The 22,439-nt window shown below is 36.1% G+C and overlaps 1 protein-coding gene across 1 annotated transcript in view; it reads right to left on the reverse strand.

Moving 5' to 3' along the window:
* Window positions 1-5,891: 5,891 nt before the first annotated feature.
* LOC148955669 (uncharacterized) overlaps window positions 5,892-22,439 on the reverse strand; it is an 82,711-nt gene continuing 66,163 nt past the window's right edge. The window contains exon 5 of the mRNA XM_089108298.1: window positions 5,892-9,397. Coding sequence (XP_088964424.1) covers window positions 9,127-9,397 — 271 coding nt within the window. The 3' untranslated portion in view covers window positions 5,892-9,126. The remainder of the gene's footprint in view (window positions 9,398-22,439) is intronic.

Here is a 22,439-nt window from a genome sequence, read left to right on the forward strand (position 1 = left end):
GTGCTTATTTAGGCAGGTGCAATTTGGGATTTTAGCAAGTGCACATATGCTTCTGTTCCTAAACTGTACCAAACCTTGAAAAACTTTCAGCGGCCGTATTCTATCACTAGTCTGACGTTGTAAGTAAAGTGAAAATTTGTTCTGAGTACATTAGCAGGCAATATTTTTATTGCAAATGATTATTTCTACATGTTATTTTATCACGTGATACAAGTTTCAGAGGAAATCGTTTATCCACCGATGACATTCCTGCAGTTAATCATTTTTATACCCAAAAACGTCGCCAGCCAAATGAAGTTCGAAATCGGGCGATATCTTTATCCTAAATGAAGATTTTTATATGTTATTTTATCCCGTGATACAAGTTTCAGAGGAAATCGTTTATCCACCGATAATATTCCTGCAGTTAATCATTTTTATGCCCAAAACATTCGGCAGCCAAATGAAGTTCGAAATCGGGCGATTTTTTTTATCGCATATGAAGATTTTTATATGCTATTTTATCCTGCGATACAAGTTTCAGAGGAAATCGCTTATCCATCGATTACATTCCTGCAGTTAATCATTTTTTACCCAAAAAAGTTTCCAGCCAAATGAAGTTCAAAATCCGGCGATATTTTTATCGCAAATGAAGATTTTTATATGTTACTTTATCCCGTGATACAAGTTTTAGAGGAAATCATTTATCCACCGATGACATTCCTGCAGTTAATCATTTTTATGTCCAAAAAATTCGCCAGCCAAATGAAGTTCGAAATCGGGCGATATTTTCATCGCAAATGAAGATTTTTATATGTTATTTTATCCTGCGATACAAGTTTCAGAGGAAATCGCTTATCCATCGATTACATTCCTGCAGTTAATCATTTTTTACCCAAAAAAGTTTCCAGCCAAATGAAGTTCAAAATCCGGCGATATTTTTATCGCAAATGAAGATTTTTATATGTTACTTTATCCCGTGATTCAAGTTTCAGAGGAAATCGTTTATCCACCGATGACATTCCCGCAGTTAACCATTTTTATACCCAAAAAAGTCGCCAGCCAAATGAAATTCGAAATCGGGCGATATTTTTATCGCAAATGAATATTTTTATATTATTTTATCCCGTGATACAAGTTTCAGAGCAAATCGTTTATCCACCGATGACATTCCTGCAGTCAATCATTTTTATACCCAAAAAAGTCGCCAGCCAAATGAAGTTCGAAATCCTTTGCCATGGCTATAATATTCTACAGTGAGGCTCGACGATTTTTACCCGTCATACGTATCACGAAATCGCTTTCCTCCCCTTAGCAATTCTCCTACTTTTAGTGTTCCTTTTTTTCAACGGAATTGCCCTCCTCCGCTATCGCCGCTTCGGTTTCCTTTTCCACTGATGAACTTCTCTATGGTCACTTTATAGATTCAATTCCGGACCTGCTAGTGCGCTTGATCTACTGGAGTCAATTTTGGAACCGGCAACAGGCACAACCGGTTCCTGCCTCAAACCCCTCCCAGTCCTTACCCCTTTGCCCATCCTTATATAGGGTGTATAAACTTCAAAAAAGAAGCGATCTCACGTGAATTTAGTGGTAAACGTGACTTTTTTCCGTCTTTCCTCTATTGTAATGCAGAAATTCCAAATTTGGAAAAATTGGCACAGTTTGAGAGCTTGACAGATTCATTCCTCCGTTATTTGTTCAACTGAAGTACACCGGCAAGACTTAAATTTACTGAAAATGTACAAATTCGTTTTATTTATTTAATTAAGGCCTGATGATCTTTATTTACGAAAAAGGGGGGAAGTGTTAAGGCCCTAGTCAATGAGAACATGTGGTCTGAGCTTATGAATATTCCTTCTCTTAATGAAAATGACCAAGTTTTATGGGATAAATTCCAACCAAAGCGACCCCCTAGATTTGTCTCAGTGGTGATAGCGGTGTGTTTTCTGTTATTCACCTGAGCAACCCGCTGCTGTAAGAAAGGCTTTTTGGGAAAAGCTTCATAAATCGACAGATTATATCGAGAATACCCATGCTTTGTCAACATAGCTGTGCTACGAGATGTCAATGAACTAAGTAGTAAATCTCTGGCCAGGTCAATCAACATCAAGAATGTTGATGATTTTCCAATAACCAAAGGTGGTACTTCTTTGGCTATAATAATGATGAATCTCAGCAATTATTATCAAAAGCCAAGAAAAATCCCATCACTTGATGGTAGCTATAATTTTATGTTGCAGTGGGATACAATTGAGAAAGTTAAAGTCAATTACTCTGTAGCTCAAATAACTTCAAGACAAAGTACTGATCAGGGAGATTCGCAGTTGGGGGACTGGATAGGCCTAACTAAAGAAAATTAGGCCGGAGTCTCAAGAAAACTAAATGAAATTTTTTCACATAATTTTCCGGAAAGAAAGAGCAAAGTGTATTCAACTGACAAACCCTAAGCTGAATTTAGAGATTAAACAAAGGATCAAACCATTATTGGAAAGGGAAGAAAGAAGCAACACCATTAAGAAACAAAATCAAATGGAAAATTAAATAAGCGCTGGAAAAGCATTATAAAATCAAAGTAGATAGCCTCTTCGAATCCAAGCCTTCGCAGTTCTTCAGTAAAGTTGAACACCTAATTAGAGAGGCCCGCGAACAATTTATTTCATTAGGGAGGAGCCACCGGAGAAAACAGTGAACAATCTAAATTCTGATTTTGTTTCTATTGTGCAGTCCTATCCACCCCTGTCTCCTGAAAAGCACCCTTCATTTTCAGCTGAAGCAACATCACAAAATTCACAGTAAGATTCAATAAGCAGATTTTAATTTAATTCCCAAAATCTCGAGATATGAAATTATAAAAATAAATTTCCTTGTTAAATCACTGGCACCCTAAGATGTTCCAGTAGCCATTAGCAAAACATTAGCTAAATAATTATCGTCCCCCCTTCATATTATACACCATAATATCATTAAAACTGGATATTTTGCCAAAAAGTGGAAAATCAGATTCACCACTCCTATTCCGAAAAAAATGAGCAGTTAATGATCTTTCTGGAGTAAGGCCGGTCGCTGTTCCGTCGATTTTCAGCCGCATTTAAGTTTCATTGCTTCGTGGTAAAAAAAAACTCTCGGAAGTAATTGATAAGAAGCAATTTAACAACGTCCCGAAGTGTTCACTATCTCATTAGTTTACTTCATGTCATTTTAAACATCGAGACGAGCCATGGAAATTGAAGAATTTAATTGCAATATATTAAAAAAAAAGTCTTAGATATTTTTGTTTACAATATTTACTGAAAAAGATGGCAAAGGAAAAATTTTCTGAATATATTATTAATATTGTAAAGTTTTTTATCAGATGGAGAAAAAGTTGCAAAAAAAACAAAAATTCTTCTTCTTCGCCAGTTTTCTGCGTTGTTCCGCAAGAAGCAGTGATCGTTCCTTTATGCCTCCTCTTCCGGATCAGTGAAACAGCTGTCGGGCTAGACGAAAGATTCAAGTAGGTAGGGAATCATTCTCTAGCTGAGGTAGTATCTCGAAGGGGTAAAAGCCAAACTTTCAATCACATTGAGCAATTCACCTCTGAAGCAGCAAAACTGAATAGGGGGGGTAAATAAAAATAAATGCTCTGTAGTTACATTTTCATTTCTTAGCAAAAGCCAGCATTAATTCGAACCACCTATAGACCCAAACCTACTCAGCACCAGAACTAGCCTACTAGGGGCAGTGATCTGTTCTGATCCTACTTGGCATGAAAACACAAGATGATTGTAATACAGGCAAACGGTGCTATCCCAATGCTGAAAACTCTAAAGAAATTTCGGGTTCCAAGGGATGAACTAAACTTAACTTATTAGAATATACATGCTTTATTTGGCACTGCTCTGACAACAGAAGAAAGTGATACAATTGAATACATTCAGAGGATACCACTACAAATCATCTACATAAGCTCCCTGTTGCCTTATTATTTTTTTTTTGTGTAAAAGCATTTGAACTTGACCCCTCTTTTGTCCGTCGTGAGAAACAGTGCATGAAATTTTGCTCAGCTCTTCTCCTTCACCCCATCTAAAAAAAAACTCCCTCATGCCTCTTTTTGTCCCTCTTAGATCCCGGCTCCCATGAGAAGTGGCTTTGTGCCGAGTTTCGTTCGTACTTTTAATAGTTCATAGCTTATGCGTTTTGATAGCTTTTGTGCTCGTTGGCAAAATTTTTCCTGAGCTAACCATGTTTAGTTATTATTGTATTTTTTTTTTTTTTTTTTTTTGACTAAAAGGTACCATGTTTGAGCTACAGTTCGTACTTTTAATAATTAGCAGCTTGTGCATTTTGATAACATTTTATGATCGTTGACAAATTTTTCTTGTATTGACCATGTTTTAAATATAATAGTATTTTTCATTTTTTACTAAAAGGTACCATGTTTGGCCATTGTTCGAACTTTTAATAATTCACAGCTTGTACCTTTTGATAACTTTGTTTGATCGTTGACAAACTTTTCTTGCATTGACCATGTTTTAATTATTATGGTATTTTTCATTTTTGACTAAAAGGTACCATGTTTGGGCCATTGTTCGTACTTTTAATAATTCGCAGCTTGTGAGTTTTGATAACTTTATGTGATCGTTGACACATTTTTCTTGTATTGACCATGTTTTAATTATTATAATATTTTTGACTAAAAGGTACCATGTTTGGGCCATTGTTCGTACTTATAATAATTCGCAGCTTGTGCATTTTGATAACTTTGTGTGATCTTTGACAAATTTTTCTTGTATTGACCATGTTTTAATTATTATAGTGTTTTTGATTTTTGATTAAAAGATACCGTGTTTGGGCCATAGCTATGAAAGTGTATCTCGTTTTCAATAAACGACTTGATTATGTGTACTTGCTTTATACTGAAAAGTCTCCGCTCAAATGTTTTGAAAGGTAAATCCGTGAACAAAACAGCTATAATTAACAACTGGCTATATTTTTGAATTCTAATACACTTCCAATAAAACAGAAGTTAATAAAGCGGAAGTCCAGCTAAAGGATAAAGGGCAGGGGAACTATAAGTGTGGACCCCCCCCCCCCTAGTATTTACAGCAATGTCTATTAGTTTTCAGTTTCAACTTCGATCTTTAATTTACAAATAGAAATCTTATCTTTCTTAAATTAATCCAACTTAATTTAAATTAATCGAACTGATTATCGTTACAAGGTTTAAACCAAACCTTTGATTTTATGGACTTTGACATTATAGCAAAACTTGACCAAGTCTTTTCTGTTTAAGGCATGGAAGGGTAAAAACGAACACCATGGAAATTTCCTTCATAAGGGTGGTGTCTGAAATGCCAAAAAGTGAATCTTCATGTGGTAGAGTTTGAGTTCTTACAGGGAATGGGGGTTCGTCGTAAAATCTTGTTCTTAGGGTGATATCCCTACTCACTCACTCACCCCAGGGCAGGATTCAAAACTTTTCTATAGGTTTCTATAAGTTATTTGTCAAGTATTGTTACGGTTAATTGGTTTGATTTTCTAGAAGTTTAGAGCTAAAAACGTGCCATGATAGTGGGCATTAAAGATTATTATACCGCGGCATATTTTCCGTTTCTCTTCTTTGGGTTCCTATATAAACTTGATTAAATATCAAAGAGGGTAGTGCCGAGAAGCGATATGATACAGTTATTTGCTTCCTTGGATAATGGCTTTTGGATACAAAAGTTTCATCCACACCAGGGGCTAAAGTGTCACAGTTACTTGTCTTATGCCTTTCAAAAAGAAACTTCTGCAAAAATATAAGTTTTTACATTTATTTTCCTATTTTAAGATATAAGTATTGGTGGGATTATGCTACAATTTTTCAGCCTCTCTAAAAACACGGGTCCTCGATGTGCTCATGAATTTCTATAATAGATAAATTTATTGAAAAGCCTAAAAGACCGTATACAAAACAGAAAGAACAGAAGAGAATGCATAAAGAAAAACAAAATCAACGCAACAGATGCATTTTTAACTCGTCCTAAAACTCGATTTATCGATTCATTAATTAATTTTATACAATATACAGATTATTTGGAGCTAGGCATTTCCCCCCCCCCCCAGAAAAACTCCTCGTGGCTGGTTAGTCTCCAATCACTTTAGACTTATAAAAACAAAGACTAGCACTCTCAATTTCTGATATAATTAGCACCCTCTGAAGTTTCTGCAACCATGAGGTGGAGGTGAGGATGAGGAAGGCGCAATCCCCCTCCTATACGGAATAAATTCTGCTCATTTAGGGTTTAATGTTAAGTCTTCACTTTCATAATAACAGCGTAGACCAGAAAAGTCTTGGTTACGACCCTGGGGATTATACATTAATTTCTACCTCCACCTTCCCCTCGTCTATCCCTTAGAACCAAATACTAACTGAAAGCAGTAGACAAATTACAAAACTTAAAGGCACATAAACTTCTACAATGGGGTTTTCTGCTTGTTTTGTAGTTAGGAAAGGAAGGAGATACATCAAAGGGTACATTTTAATGCCAAAACATCCCAGCTCTCATTGATCCTTCAGATAAAGATAAAATTAGTTCTAGGGGAGAGAAGAGGGGAGGGTGGAGGTAGAAATTGATTTATAGTCCCCAGGGCCGTAACCAGAAGGAGTAGAGGTGTTATTTTTCGGGGGCGAGGGGCACAAATTTTTTTTTAAAAGGCATCAAAACGCGAAATTGATATTTACTCCCTTATGATTTCTGGGAATATTTCTGGTCTACGTAGCTATTATGAAAATAAAAAATAACATTAAAGCCGACTCCCAGATTATTTTTATCTCCTACGAGGCCATAAGGTCCCCAGCTCTTTTATGGACATGCTACTTACCTAACATCATAAACCAATTTTTAGTGCTTCAGGGCAAAACTCTAGTTTTTGGAGTATTTCTCATTTATTTTTATTTTTTTAGGGGGGGGGGCAGTGGATGCTTTCCTGATGATATCTGCTTTAGGGTGATGTTAAACTATATGGCAGTATTATTGACATGGAAGTTCTAAATTTTATGAATCTCCAGAGTGTTGCACTTTAAGACAGTATAAACTTCTTAAACTGTTCAAGGGTACATATCAAACTATGTTTATTCAAAGTTAAAATCAGGTTTTTTAGGCCAGTAACTGCTACATTGTCTTATACGAAACAAAAATACAAAGAAACAATAAGAACATACAAAGAAAAACAAAATCAACATGAAAAAAGTTAATAAAACCGAGTCCAAAGGGGACTCGAGCTGCGAACTGAGTTTTATAATGTGCCTTTAAACCAAAATCTATATCCAATTAAGCCATTACAAAAAGGTGAAAATTTTTTGAAAAAAGGTACAATAAAAAAAACATTAGAAATAATATTTATTCTTTCCTTCAACGCCTACTCTTCTACAAATTAATACTTGTTCATTATCAGGGGGCAATGTCTCCAAGTCAACGCAAGTCTATAGAATAACCGATGGCTGGCTAGGTCGTAATTTTGTTTTGGTTACTATTGTTATCACCTCTAATTTACTTAAAAGCGTTCCCTTCCTTTACATGTAAATTAAAAGCCAAAGAATAAAAACGAGTTGGATTCGAAAAAAAAACAAAATAAAAATGTTTCCCAAGATTTAAGGAGTCATAGCTGAACACACCAAATTAAAAAAAATCAAACAAGTAGTAAAGTAAGGCCAAAGAAACCTTTTTTTTTCTTCAAATTTTGAACTTTTGGTATCTCCGTTCTAAAAATATTTACTTAGTAAACTTAACATTAAAACCTCTTACATTCTAGATTTTAGCTCTTTTGTGAGCTATTTTTGCCTCTTGTTTTTATAAAGAAAAAGTATTTCTTCAAAATTGTATCGTTTTTCCATCAAAATTGTATTTTTAATCAATGGTTATACGCACTGGTCACTTCCTAATTCTAATTCACTTAATGAAAGACGAAAAAAAGGATCTTTTCCATATTTTAATTTGTATCAAATTCTTAACATTTCATATATATAACTTATTCATTATATACCATATCATAGGCTTTTTACTACTACATTATGCATTATATAATATTAAATATTCATTGTATATTTCATACCTTATATACTTATTCCTTTTTTAGCATGCATTTATATTTTATTTCAAATATTTCATTGATCGAAAATTTAGCAACACGTTAAAAAATCTATAACTTCTGTTTGAAATAAGACGCACAAAAAAATTTATAAAAACGCTCAGAATTTTCAGAATAAGAAGCACCTCTATGATGCTTGGTTCTCGCTCAGTCCCACATTCACTACTGTAAAGGTGTCTTCACACCAGACAAAACAAGTCACCTTTATTATCGTTTGTGCCGTGAGTTTCCTCAACAGATACAACTTGAGTTTTCCATAATTTATTATAGCCAGGCTACGAAATAAAACCCTTCGTGATCTTGACGGGGAACTGCAAAGCCACGCCCAGGCTACACAAAGGTTTCGATACCAATCATGTGCATCGCCTAGTCCCGCATTCGCAACCCTAATTGTGTCTTCAAATTAGGCAAAAAAAATAACCTCTTTTGCCAAATTTGATTACTTTTGCTGTGAGTTTTCTCACAAGATACAACTTGATTTTTTTTATAATTTAATGTAGGTAAGATACGAAATAAAATATTTCGTGATCTTCACGGGGAGTTGCAATGCCGAACATGAGTCCAGGGTTGCCACCCAATGAAAAAATCACCAGATTCTAGTGATTCTTAGGTTAATTCAGTGAATTTCTTCAATAATTTAGTGATTTATGTGCTGATTTACTGTTTTTGTTTAGTCAATATAAAAAAAAACTAGAAATAGTGATAAATCACTAGTGGTGGCAACCCTGCCCGAGCCCAAGGTTACAATACTAAACACTTGGCTGGATTGTATGCCAATTCTCACTTATAAATGTAATAATGGCAGCATCAGCATCCTTCAAAAATTTCCTCTTGCTTTTTTACAGATCCTAGGACACATTTCCTGATAATATCCTTAATGTCAGCAACATGTCGATGGATTGTTTTTCAATTGTGACTTATAAATATAATCACGACAAGGAGAACATTGAGCAGAACTGTGACCTTGTTTTTTCATAGATTCTGCTAAAACTACACTTAATGTTAGCAACATGTCGATAAATTATTTGTCAATTGTCACTCATAAATATAATCACGGCAGCGAGAACATCCAGCAGAACTATCATCTTGCTTTTTCATAGATTGATCCACATATCTAGTTATAACACCATACACTTCAGCAATACACTTGGCTCGAATGTCTAGAGGGAGACTGTTTATATCTTTTGAAAGGCACAACCCCAGAGGATCAACTTGAACTGGTTGTACTTGTGTAGGGGTCACCTGTAGTGTCTCATAAGGAATTGAATTAACCTCTGGCATAACCATCTTAGGTAGAATCTTCCGCCTATAGAAAAGATAAAGAATCTAAAGTAATTTTTCTGAAAAAGGGTTACAAGCCATAGCCGCTGTCACCCCTTCCCACTATGTTCAATGATAGTTTCTTGTCTTTTACATCAACTCTAAGTCCCCTTCAGCTGAATGGTTGGTTCAGTCGAGCTGAACAGACGAAGAAAATGAATTTACAGTCAATGAAAAAATCACCAAAATGCAAATTTATTTCAATGATCCCAATGGCTGAACCGAGATACCACGAAATTGGACAGAAAGTCTACCGTTCTCTGTCAGAACTTAGCTTTATTTATGTAAGGAATAGGGACTTCATTTTATTTTTATTATTGAATTTTATTGATGACTAATTACCAAATTAGCGTTTTTTTTTACAAACATTTTAATAGTATAATACTGCCGTTTTTATTTGTAATTTGTTTCTTAAAATAGTGATTTGTTGAGTCACTACAAGAAGTGATTTGTAGAAAGAATTTAAAAATATTCCTCTTTGACAGGGTAATTTAAACAATCAATAGCATATATACATCAGCTGCGTCACTCCTCCTTCACCCCAATCTATCCAAAACTTCGAAAAAATAAATTTCGTTGACGAGGATTCAAAACTGAGTCACCGCAGCCGTAATCACATACTATCCACTAGACCATTACCGCACTGGTATGTTATATATATCTTAATACTGCTAAATATGGAATTTTCTTAAAAGCGAAATTAAAAAATTAAAATGAAGATGGCACCAGGGGATTTTTTTTATTTGATATCCTTGGTATTTTGATTTTATCCTTCGCTGATCTTCTGATCTTCCCTGGTATTCTGTTCGAATAGTTTTTTAATTTTAATACCCCCTTAACTTGATTTCTGCATTTTTGTATAAAATGTATCTCTTGTTCTAAGTATTCTTGAGCTCCATATTGGAGTAGGTTTGAGTTTCAAGTATCATAGTGGCGTAATAAAAATGAAAATTACTAGCATCTTCAGCAAGACAATTTCAGTACCATAGTTACATTCATACTTCAATAATTTATTCATTTATCTAGGATATTTAAATATTTATAGATATATTATCATATATAAAATATCATATTATCATATATAAAGTTTTCCGCCATGGTGTTAGTCATGGTGTCCACCATGGTATAGTAAAAACAAAAATTGCTAGAAATTTTAATAGTGTACCAACAAGCTACATTTTCATCAGTTATAGGTTTATGTCCCTACTACCTACTACTAAAACGCCAAGTTTTCCGCCATGGTGTCCGCCATAATATACTACTACTACTACTACTAACAACTCACCGCAGCACCAAGCCGCCTGAGGCCAACACAGCTACGCACGATCCTCCTCCACCCCAATCTATTCAAAGCCTCTCTTTTTACACCGCCCACGAAGTTCCCATTTCCTTTAAATCTTTCTTTATGACGTCCTCCCACCCCAGACGGGGACGACCTGCTTTCCGTTTAGCCCTAGATGGTTGGCCGAAAAGAACAACCTTCGGCAATCTGTCATCCTTCATCCGCACAACTTGCCCTAACCACCTCAACCTTTCTTTCATTATAGCCTTAGAGAGCGGTATTGAACCACATTTTTCGTATAGCTTATTGTTTGAAATACGGTCAGTCAGCCGGGTACCCAGAACAATCCTTAAGCAATTTCTCTGAAAAACATCTAGCAAATATTCATCTACTTTTCGGAGCGTCCATGCTTCAGAGCCATATTTGACCACTGCCATCACTGTAGCTTCCAATATTCTAATCTTGGTTTGCAGACTTATCTTCCTATTCTTCCAAACTTTTTTTAATGGTGAAAAACACCCTGAGCCTTGGCTATTCTACTTTCAAAATCTTCACTGCTCCCACCATCTTTACCAATAATTCTACCAAGGTAAGTGAAGCTGCCCACCTGATCGATTTTTTCATCACTCAAAGTCATCTTTTCATCTTCACTTATTCCTAGCCTTAGTGACTTAGTCTTCCTAACATTAATTTTCAAACCAATTCTAGCACCCTGAACTCGCAAAACCTCTAAAACTTCATTCATTTTGCTCAAACTTTCATCTAGGATGCTTAAATCATCAGCATAATCCAAGCTAGGAGACTTTTTCCTCCCCATTTGATTCCGTGGTCTCCCATTGCCTTTCCTGTGCTCCTTAAAATAAAATCCATCAAAATAATCTATATAAAAGGGGATAGACAAAAGCCCTTCTTAATTCCTAATTTAACACAAAACCGGCTATTAATCTCGGTTCCTACCTTAACCGCCGCTGAATTGGTCTAACGAATAGCATTGGTAACTGTAATGTGATTGTTTAGCAAACCATGCAAAAATAAAACCTTTGCTATAGCTCTTCTATCAACAGAATTGAAAGCTTGCTCATGATCTATAAAACTGAGGACCAAAGGTGTTTGAAAACTCAGGCACTTCTCAATTATTAGCCTAAGAGTTAAAATTTGGTCGACACATCCTCTACCTCTTCTAAAACCGCACTGCTCTTCTCTTAAAACTTTGTCTACGGCATCTCTCAGTCTAAAAAGTATCATATTACTAAGTAATTTACTACCTACAGAGACCAGACTAATGCCTCGATAATTACCACACTCACTTTTATCACCTTTCTTATAAAGTGGCTTAATTAAGGTTTTCCTAAAATCGTTAGGTAGGCCTACTTCCCTTTTTTCAAAAATCATATTCATAATCTTCAATAACTTATTTCTAACCTCAGAGCCACCATATTTAGGAAACTCATTTACCACCCTATCAGCACCTGGAGCCTTATTATTCTTTAATCCTTTTAGTACTGTTGCTAATTCCTCCTCACAAAACAAATCTTCCTTCACATCCAAAGTATCACACACTTTTTCATTTTCCTCTATATTTTCTCCTGCAACTCTATCTCCGTTAAGCAAGTTCTCAAAATGTTCGGCCCATCTCTCTTTAGTTTTTTCCTTATCGCTAGTTGCGAGACCACTCCTATCTTTAACTGGGACAAGTCTGGATTGACTACTCCCTCTCAATTTGTTAACGTGCCAGTACAAAATTTTACTATTATGCCGTCTAGCTGCATCTTCCAGATCCTCGGCAATTTTATCCATGTCCTCCACCTCACACCTCCTTAGGTCATATTTTAATGCTTTCTCCACTTTCTTTACATTTCTTTTGTTTTCATACGATTTATCACTCAGATAATTCTTGTACAAGTCCTTTATCCTTTCTATTAAACATAAAGCTTTTTCACTAATATTCTTAGCTGCAGTTCTAGCTTTCTTCCCTAATAGACCTTCAGCAATTTCACAAATTATTTTCTAAGAATAATCAAACGAGCTTCCACGTTGTCAAACTTTAAACTCTAAAGTTTAGTCAACTGTTCCTGGAAAGTTTCTCTAAAATTTTCATCCTGGGGTCTACCAACATCATAGCTCCCCGGGAGGTAGTTTCCCTTCCGAAATTTCAGCTTTAAATTAACCCTTGACACTACTAGATGGTGATCATTACTTTTAACATCACTAACAGCACTCCTATATACCCTAGTATCTTGTATAATATAGTAAAAAAAAATTGCTAGAAACTTCAGCAGTGTACCAACAAGCTACATTTTCATTGGTTATAGGCTTATGTCCCTACTACCTACTACTAAAACGCCAAGTTTTCCGCCATGGTGTTAGTCATGGTGTCCGCCATGATATAGTAAACACTAAAATGGTAGAAACTTTAATAGTGTACCAACAAGCTACATTTTCATTGGTTATAGGCTTATGTCCCTACTACCTAATACTAAAAAGCCAAGTTTTCCGCCATGGTGTTAGTCATGGTGTCCGTCATAGTATAGTAAAATCAAAAATTGCTAGAAACTTTAATAGTGTACCAACAAGCTACATTTTCATTGGTTATAGGCTTATGTCCCTACTACCTACTACTAAAACGCCAAGTTTTCCGCCATGGTGTTAGTCATGGTTTCCGCCATGGTATAGTAAAAACAAAAATTGCTAGAAATTTTAATAGTGTTCCAACGAGCAACATTGAAATTGGTTATAGGCTTATGTCCCTACTACCAACTACTAAAACGCCATGTTTTCCGCCATGGGATCCGCCATGGTATAGTAGAAACGAAAATTGCTAGAAACTTTAATAGTGTGCCTGTTACCAAAATGTTACGTTTCCATCAGCACTATTTTATGTCCATACAACCGACCACTAGAACGCCATGTTTTCTGCCATGCAAATTTCTGGAGGCGTCAGTAGTCCAATAATTGATAATGCACACTTTTCAGTAATTAAAAATTAGACAGCAGTATTATTTATATAGACGTCTTTTATTTGTAAAGACGTGATTATATAGATGTTAAATTTATAACATTATGTTCATCTTACAACAGAATATACTTCTTGAATTTTAATACGCTTAAGTTAACCAAACATTCTCTCAAGTAACAGTCAGGTTTTTAGATGTCAGTAGCTAGTATATCACTTTTAAGCTATAATTTCAATAGAATTATAATTAAAATCTTTTAAACAAGTAACATGTATTACCTTATTAAGAAAACTAAAGCAAAACTTCCTGGTAATATTTTGTAAACACATTTTTTGGGCTTTCTTTTCAAACCACATTTCGTATTACACTTGGAATAAGAACTGTGAACCATTTCTGGCTCTCATTTCAAAGGTACATTTTGCTATTCCAAATAAAAACAGAAAAAAGCGAGCTTTCTATTTTATGCTGTATATACTTTTTAGTTTACCTTTTTCAGTTCTATTTCTTCTTCAATATATTTCTTTCTATCTTTCAACGCTCATAAGAATTCACATTAGCAGTGACAATTTGTGACTAAATCTACATGTTAAGCCACACATCCGTAAAAAGTTTTAGTATACCAACAGACTAAATAGAGCAGAACAACATTAGATTTACCCAAAAAGCTAAATAAATGAACAAATTTTGCTTTGAAAAAAAAAATGAATATAAAGGAAAAACATTCGTTTATTCAATCTTTAATAAAATTAAGCAAAAAACACAAGTTTTCTCAAATGAAAGTAAAGGGCAAAATTAAAACTTAAAACGAACAGAAATTATTCCGTATATGAGGGGATACTGTCCCCTCCTCACTACTCTTTACGCTAAAGTTTGACTTTTTGTCCAATTATTTAAGAACGAATGCTCAAACACATTTAATTGGAATAATTGAATTTAATTTAATTGGAATATTCCATATAATTGGAATAAGAAGGACTGTACAACTTTAGAGCAAAGAGCGGGAGGGGGAGGGGTGAAGAGAAAGGTTCATTCATGCTTGAAGTTGACTTAATTTGCATTACACAATTAGACAATATTAGAGGAGTAAAACTTTGCACCTCACCGCCTCTCGGACCTTCTTCGCCTAGCAGAAGACCGTGAAGCACACAAAAGACACATCCACGCTATTACGAAGAAAGAGGCCCCAAGAAGACCTTCAAGGACGGATAGGACTTAAGTAAGAGGAGTATTACATCCGAGTTCAACCCCCTTTCTCAACGTCTCAACGTGATTTACCCCAATCGTTTATTTCATATAAATCACATATTTTGTATAAGGAGGGCGGAGGGAAGAGTTGGGGATGATCAAATAAAACCAATGGACGTAGAAAACAAGAGGAGGACTCATTTGATAAGGAATGCTAAAATATGTTGCTCATTTTCAGCTATAATAAAGGGCAATTACCGATCGCAAGTTTCACCGAATAGAACATCATCGAGTGGAAGTTCTGGGATAGCCAATGATTTTATAGCTCAAAAAACATATTTCCAACCCCTCAGTTTCCAAGGATGTACTGTTGCGTGGTGGAATGCCCCCCCCCCCTCTCTAAACATACAACCCCCTCTTAAATAAAATCTAAAAATTAACATATAAGCAATCAATATAAAGCTAACACTTTTTTTTATCTGCGATAGTTTGAAACTTTATTTTGAGTGATTACATCAACATGCATGAAAATACTCTAATCTTGGTTTCGTAAATAACATTGTTTTCTCATAATTCACATATAAGTCAGTAAAAATTTAACCTTTTTTTTTTATCTACGATAGTTTTAGGCTTTACTTTTAGGGATCACAACAACATGCTTGTTGGCGCATGGGCAAGTTACCTTAAGCGTATTTATGGTTATTTATTTAATAATAAAACATTTAGCGTATAATATTGAGGGCATCTTCTAATAGGTGTGGGTTTTGATTTTGTTCTTTGTTTTCATATGAAGCACCTGGTTTTTAAACTATCGTTAAATAAAAAAACAAGCTTTTTCAACTGAAAGAAAGAAGCAACATTAAAACTTCAAACGAACAGAAATTACCACGTATATTAGGGGGGTCACCCCCTCGTCAATACCTCGCTCTTTACACTAAAGTTAGAATTTTGTTCCAATTCTTTAAGAATGACCCCTGAATCACAAAGGCTGTTTAGTTAGAATAAATAGCTCTTCTGAAAGTACTAAAAAAACTTTAGTGTGAAGAGCGACGTATTGACGAGGGGGCGAAACCCCTAGTATACGAAATTATTTCTGTTCATTTTAAGTTTTAATGTTGCTTCTTACTTTTAGTTGAAAAAATTGTTTTTTTAAATTTAATTTCTGATCATTTGTAATGATGCTGGGAAATCTGGCACCCCCTTCACGGAAAATTCCCTTCCCCCATTAAAAATCCTCCCACGTAACCCCCTCCCCTCGACCCCCCACCTCACCAGAAAAAATCCCCCTTGAAAACTTCTGAATACTTCCCAATAACCAATACTATATTTAAATAATGAGCAAAGTTCATAGCTTACAGCCATTCCTCCGGGGACTGTGGGGGATTAAGTCAACCTCAAAGACATAGTTATTGATTTTTCGACTATCCTGAATAAAATGGCTGTCTCCAAATTTTGATCGGGTGACTTTGGGAAAAAGTGAGCGGGGGAGGTGGCCTAGTTGCCCTCCAACTTTTTGGTCACTCAAAATGGGCACTGGAAGTTTTGATTTCCGTTCGAATGAGCCAGCTCGCGATATTCTAGGACCACTGAGTCGTTACGATTACCCTTGGGAAAAAAAAATAATAAAAAAAATAAACACACACCGTGATCTTTATTCTGGCAAAAAATACAAAATTACATATTTTTGCAGATAGGAGCTTGAAACCTCTACAGTATGGTTCTCTCTTATACGCTAAACCTGATGGTGTGATTTTCATTAATATTTCATGACTTTTAGGGGGTATTTTCCCCTTTTTTTCGAAAATAAGACAAATTTTCTCCAGCTCGTAACTTTTGATGGGCAGGAATCCGATTCTTTTGATGTATCTATTGATATCAAAATTCCGTTTTTTAGTGTTTCGGTCACTATCGAGCCGGGTCGCTCCTTACTTACTGTTCATTACTACGAACTGTTTGATTACGACAAATAAATAAAGAAACAGCAAATCTGACTTGTATTGCATAGGACCAACTGGAAACACAGATTCGTAAAATTACAACTTCTTACGTTTTTATATGGCAAGTTCACTTCTACACCTCATCAGAATACGAATATGGAAGCAGTAAGTCGTTCCTTAAATAATAAAGCAATCATAGGCAGCGCGCTAGCGCTGCCTAAGTAAAGAACGATGTGGGCACAATGTGTTTGTTTTTTCTTCTTCAGTCAGGCACTTCGTATCGAAGGAGTTGTCGTAGAAACTTCGAAAAGGGCTCATTCGATTAGAAATTAAAGTGGCTAGTGCCCTTTTTAACAGTTGAAAGTGATGGGAGGGCAACAATCCCCCCCCTACCCCCATCATTCCCCCAAACACATCCAATCAAAATTTTGAGACAGCCATTTTGTTCAGCGTAGTTAATTTCCAGATAGAAAATATGTTTTTTGAGGAGGACACTTCTCCACAACCCTCGGGGCAAGGGTTTTAGGTTATGCCCTGAGGGCATATAAGAACGATGTTGGCACAATGTACTATCTATTATTTTTTTCCTTTAGAGCTGGGCACTTCATATGAAAGGGGCCGTCGTAGAAACTTCAAAACAGGCTCATTCGATTTGAAATTCGAAGGGCTAGTACCCTTTTTAATAGTCGAAAGTGATTGGAGGGCAACAAGCCCCCCCCACGCGCATTATTCCCCCGAACACATCCAATCGAAATTTTTAGATAACAATTTTGAATTTTGAACAGCGTAGTTGACTTCCAGATAGAAAATATGTTTATGAGGAGAACACTTCCCCATAATCCTAAGGGCAAGGGTTTTAAGTTATGCCCTGGGGGCATATAAGGTTTTAAAAGAAGGCGTTGTCGTAGAAACTTCAAAACAGGCTCATTCGATTGGAAATTCGAAGTTCTAGTACCATTTTTAATAGTCGAAAGTGATTGGAGGGCAACTAGCCCCCCCTCCCCGCCCATCGGTTCCCCAACCAAATCCAATCCAAAATTTTAGATAGCCAAGGTGTTAAGTGTTTCTTCTTTCCAGATAGAAAATATGTTTTTGTGGAGGATAATCTTGCACGATTCCAAGGGTCCTGTTTTATCGTTAGGTCCTGGGGGCAGGCGAGGTTTTTAAAGAAGATGATTTCGTAAAAACTTCTAAAAAAACTCAATCGATTAGAAATAAAAAGGACTCTCGCCCTTTTTAATCGTCGAAAGTGATTGGAGGACAACTACCCCCCCCCCCGCCCATCAGTCCCCCAAATACATCCAATAAAAATTTTGAGATAGCCATTTTGTTCAGCGTAGTTGATTTTTAAATAGATAACGTAGTCTGGAGAAGGCCACTCTCCTAAAACTCTCCGTAGAAGTATGATATCTTCCGCATTGGACGCACTTAAAAGTTATACTTAAATCTTTTTTTTTGTTACTTGGAAAAGGGTTTATTTGATTTGAAATTCAAAGGGAAAGTACCCTTTTTAATAGTCGAAAGTGATTTGAGGGCAACTAACCCCCCTCTCAAACCCACCACTTTCCAAAACGCATCCAATGAAAAATTTTAGATAGCCATTTTATTCAACGTATTTAAAAGTTTTGGAAATTAGGTCTTTAAGGATGACAACCCCTCCACCCACAGCCATCTGGTCAAGGGTTGTAAGTTATGCCCTGGGGCATATAAAGTTTTTATTGAAAGCGTTGTCGTAGAAACTTCAAAAGGGCTCATTCAATTGGAAATTGAAAGGGCTAGTGCCTTTTTTAATAGTTGAAAGTGATTGGATAGCGACCAACGCCCCTCTCACGCCCACCATTTTCCAAAATACATCCAATCAAAATTTCGAGATATCCGTTTTGTTCAACGTAGTTGAAAGTCCTGGAAATTAAGTATTTTAGGATGATAACCCATTCAGAGCCTTCAGTTTAAGGGTGGTGAGTTATGCCCTGGGGGCACATAAAGCTTTACAAAAAGTTGTTGTATAAATCGTAGGTAGGAGGATCGCGCTGCCTAAGTAAAGAACGGGGACACTTGAGAATTAGGCATCCAATGGGGACCAGGTAAAGGGGAAAACACTCCCCCACAGCCCTCAAGGCAAGGGTTTTAAGTTATAGCCTGGGGGCATATAAGAACGATGTTGGCACAATGTGTTATTTATTAATTTTTTCCTTTGGAGCAGGGCAGTTCGTATCGAATTTGTTGTCGTAGAAACTTCGAAAAGTGGTCATTCAATTGGAAATTGGAGTGGCTTGTGCCCTTTTTATTATTCGAAAGTGATTGGAAGGGGACTAACACCCCTCTCACGCCCACCATTTCCCCGAATACATCCAACCAAAATTCTGAGATAGCTATGTTGTTTAACATAGTTGAAAGTTCTGGAAATTCGGTCTTAGAGGATGACAACCACCCTAACAGAACCTTAGGGTAAGGGTTGTAATTTATGCCCTGGGGGCATATACGGTGTTTATAGAACGCGTTGTCGTTTCCAAAAGGGTTCATTCGATTGGAAATCGAAAGGCCTAGTGCCCTTTTTAATAGTCGAAAGTGATTGGAAGGCTTGACATTTTTATAGCAAAGATCAAACTGGGTATAATGTACTATTTTTTGTTGTTGTTTAGACCAGGGCACTTCGTATCGAAGGAGTTGTCGTGGGAACTTCGAAAAGGGCTCATTCGATTGAAAATAGAAAGGGCGGATGCCCTTTTTAATAGCCGAAAGTGATTTGAGGGCAACTAATCCCCCTTCCACTCCAACCCTCCCACTTCTGCTCTTAACATTGAACCAAATCAAAATAGCGTAAGTGTATACAAGCGATCAAATAAAGTAAACAGATTTTTTTGCGAATGGTATCAAGTTTTGCATTTCAGGTAAACTAGAGAAGGTATGAAACTAAATTAAACAGTGCTATTTATGTCCAGATTTTTAAAATGGTGTATGCTGTTAAAAATTGCTGAAAATTTTTCTCCAGCATACAAATAGCAGGCCAAACTATAAAGTCTTAAAAAACGAATATATTTAAAGTATTATATTCTTTTTTCCTCAAAAGACTAAGTCAATATAAAACGAACAGAAATTAATTTAAATAACTGTTTCCACAAAACAAGTTTTTCAAATAAAAATAAAGAGCTCCATTAAACAAAAAATGAGCAAAATCAAATAAAATAATCTACCAAGCGTGAAACTACCACAAATCAGCATTGATAAATAAATGAAACCCAAAACGAACATAAATTACAATAAATAACCGAGTCAAACTCGAAACGAGCAGAAATTAACATAAGTTGGGCGCAAAACCCCTATGCCTTCCCAAGGCCAGAACATAATTTGCACTTTACTGAAAAAATATAAATGTTTTTACTTTTACAACTCTAATAAATCAAATAATTTTAACATATTGATTACTAAATATCAGTATATGTATATTAAACTGACAATGCACATTCGTTTGTATTTTTTTCAGTAACGTGCAAATTATGTTCTGGCCTTGGGAAGACATAGTGGTCTTGAGCCCAAATTATGTTAATTTTCTGCTCGTTTTGAGTTTGACACGGTTATTTATTGTAATTTTTCTATTCGTTTTGGGTTTCATTTATTTATCGATGCTGATTTGTGGTAGTTTCACCCTTGGTAGACTATTTGATTTTATTTTTGCTCATTTTTTGTTTAATGGAGTTCTTAACTTTTCTTTGAAAAACTTATTTTGTGGAAAAAGTTTTTTAAAGTAATGCAACAATCAAGAATGATAAAGACCAAGAATGGAGTCAAATAATTCCAACCCGGTTCTGTCGACGAACCAATTATGGCCAAACTCAGGAATATTTTTGGTTACGACAACCCTGTCTTGGTTCCGACTTAACCATGTCTCGACCAAGGCATCACTATTGGAGATTTTGGATGCAAAACTTCTCCCTTTACTCACGTATATGACGAGTCTTTGTTTAGCTTTCAAGGTGTCAAGACCTCTATTACAGAAAGATTCGGAAAAGAGTGGATGTATCGCTTAGCTTTCAGTGAACAGTGATAAAAGTTATACTACATTGTACACAATAAAGTGCAGTACAGGATGGCACAAAATCTATTACATTATTCGAATTAATCAGTGTATTAATCACCAGCAAATTATGAAAACAATCCAGTGAATTTTAGCTTCCCAAGGCAAGACCATAGTTTCGTTAACCGGGTTTGACTTTCGCTTTCACCAGTGACAGTGACTATGGCTTCGAGCAATGATTTTTTTTTGAAAAACTTATTTTGTGGAAAAAGTTTTTTAAAGTAATGCAACAATCAAGAATGATAAAGACCAAGAATGGAGTCAAATAATTCCAACCCGGTTCTGTCGACGAACCAATTATGGCCAAACTCAGGAATATTTTTGGTTACGACAACCCTGTCTTGGTTCCGACTTAACCATGTCTCGACCAAGGCATCACTATTGGAGATTTTGGATGCAAAACTTCTCCCTTTACTCACGTATATGACGAGTCTTTGTTTAGCTTTCAAGGTGTCAAGACCTCTATTACAGAAAGATTCGGAAAAGAGTGGATGTATCGCTTAGCTTTCAGTGAACAGTGATAAAAGTTATACTACATTGTACACAATAAAGTGCAGTACAGGATGGCACAAAATCTATTACATTATTCGAATTAATCAGTGAATTAATCACAAGCAAATTATGAAAACAATCCAGTGAATATTACCTTCCCATGGCAAGACCATAGTTTCGTTAACCGGGTTTGACTTTTGCATCCACGAGTGACAGTGACTATGGCTTCGGGCAATGATACCGGCGGCCAAAATGAAGACGAAAGTTTATGCCCCGTCGATCAACAAAAAAGCGTCGTTGCATTACTGAGACTTCTGAAAGAGGTCTTCGGAAACGTTAAAAAAGTTTCTGGTGGGAAAGATAATGTTAGAGAATTATGCGACCGGATCCTGGCTCTGCACCAGACTGTAATAGAAGAAAATTTGGAACTTCTCCGTAACAAGAATAAACACCTGCAGAAAAATTGTCGAACTACAGACCGAGTTGCAAGAAATTCGTCGAAGTTCACCCATCATTCAGAATCGTGCCCGGTCGTATGCCAGCGTAGCAAAAGGATCCGAGTCGCATTGCCTGGTCCACGAACCAATGAACACTACCCTAAAGAACCAAGATGGAAGGAACAGATCTCAGAGAAATCAAAATACTGAACCTTTTTACCAAATAGATATCCCAAGTGCTAAAGGGGGATAACACAAAGTTCGCAGCAAAGAAAATTGTACCGGGACGAGGAGGTAAATATATTCTTGAAATGCAGAGCAAAAATGACTTAGATGAAGCCCTCGTGTTTTTAACACAAAAATCTGAACTGTTGCAGTTCAAACCAAAACCAATCACGTAGCGTCTCCCACAAATGGTAGCGAAAGAAATACCAACTTACGTAAAACGCGAAGAATTTATGAGTTGTGTGATGGACTCGAACCCCTCAGTTAAAGACCTCGTCACGAAAGGTGAAACCTTCAAGGTTATCAGTGCTTTGGAAAGAGGACCGAGAAAAAACGTGAGTATTGAAGTCAGCCCAGTATTACGGAAGGAAATACTTTCAAATCGTGGACTTAAGTTCGGGTTTTTAATGGTTGATTGCGAGGATCACATCAACATCATTC

This window comes from Artemia sp. Qi Xiang Cuo, chromosome 2 (assembly GCF_049724085.1).
Source record: "Artemia sp. Qi Xiang Cuo chromosome 2, ASM4972408v1, whole genome shotgun sequence".
Lineage (NCBI taxonomy): Eukaryota > Metazoa > Arthropoda > Branchiopoda > Anostraca > Artemiidae > Artemia > Artemia sp. Qi Xiang Cuo.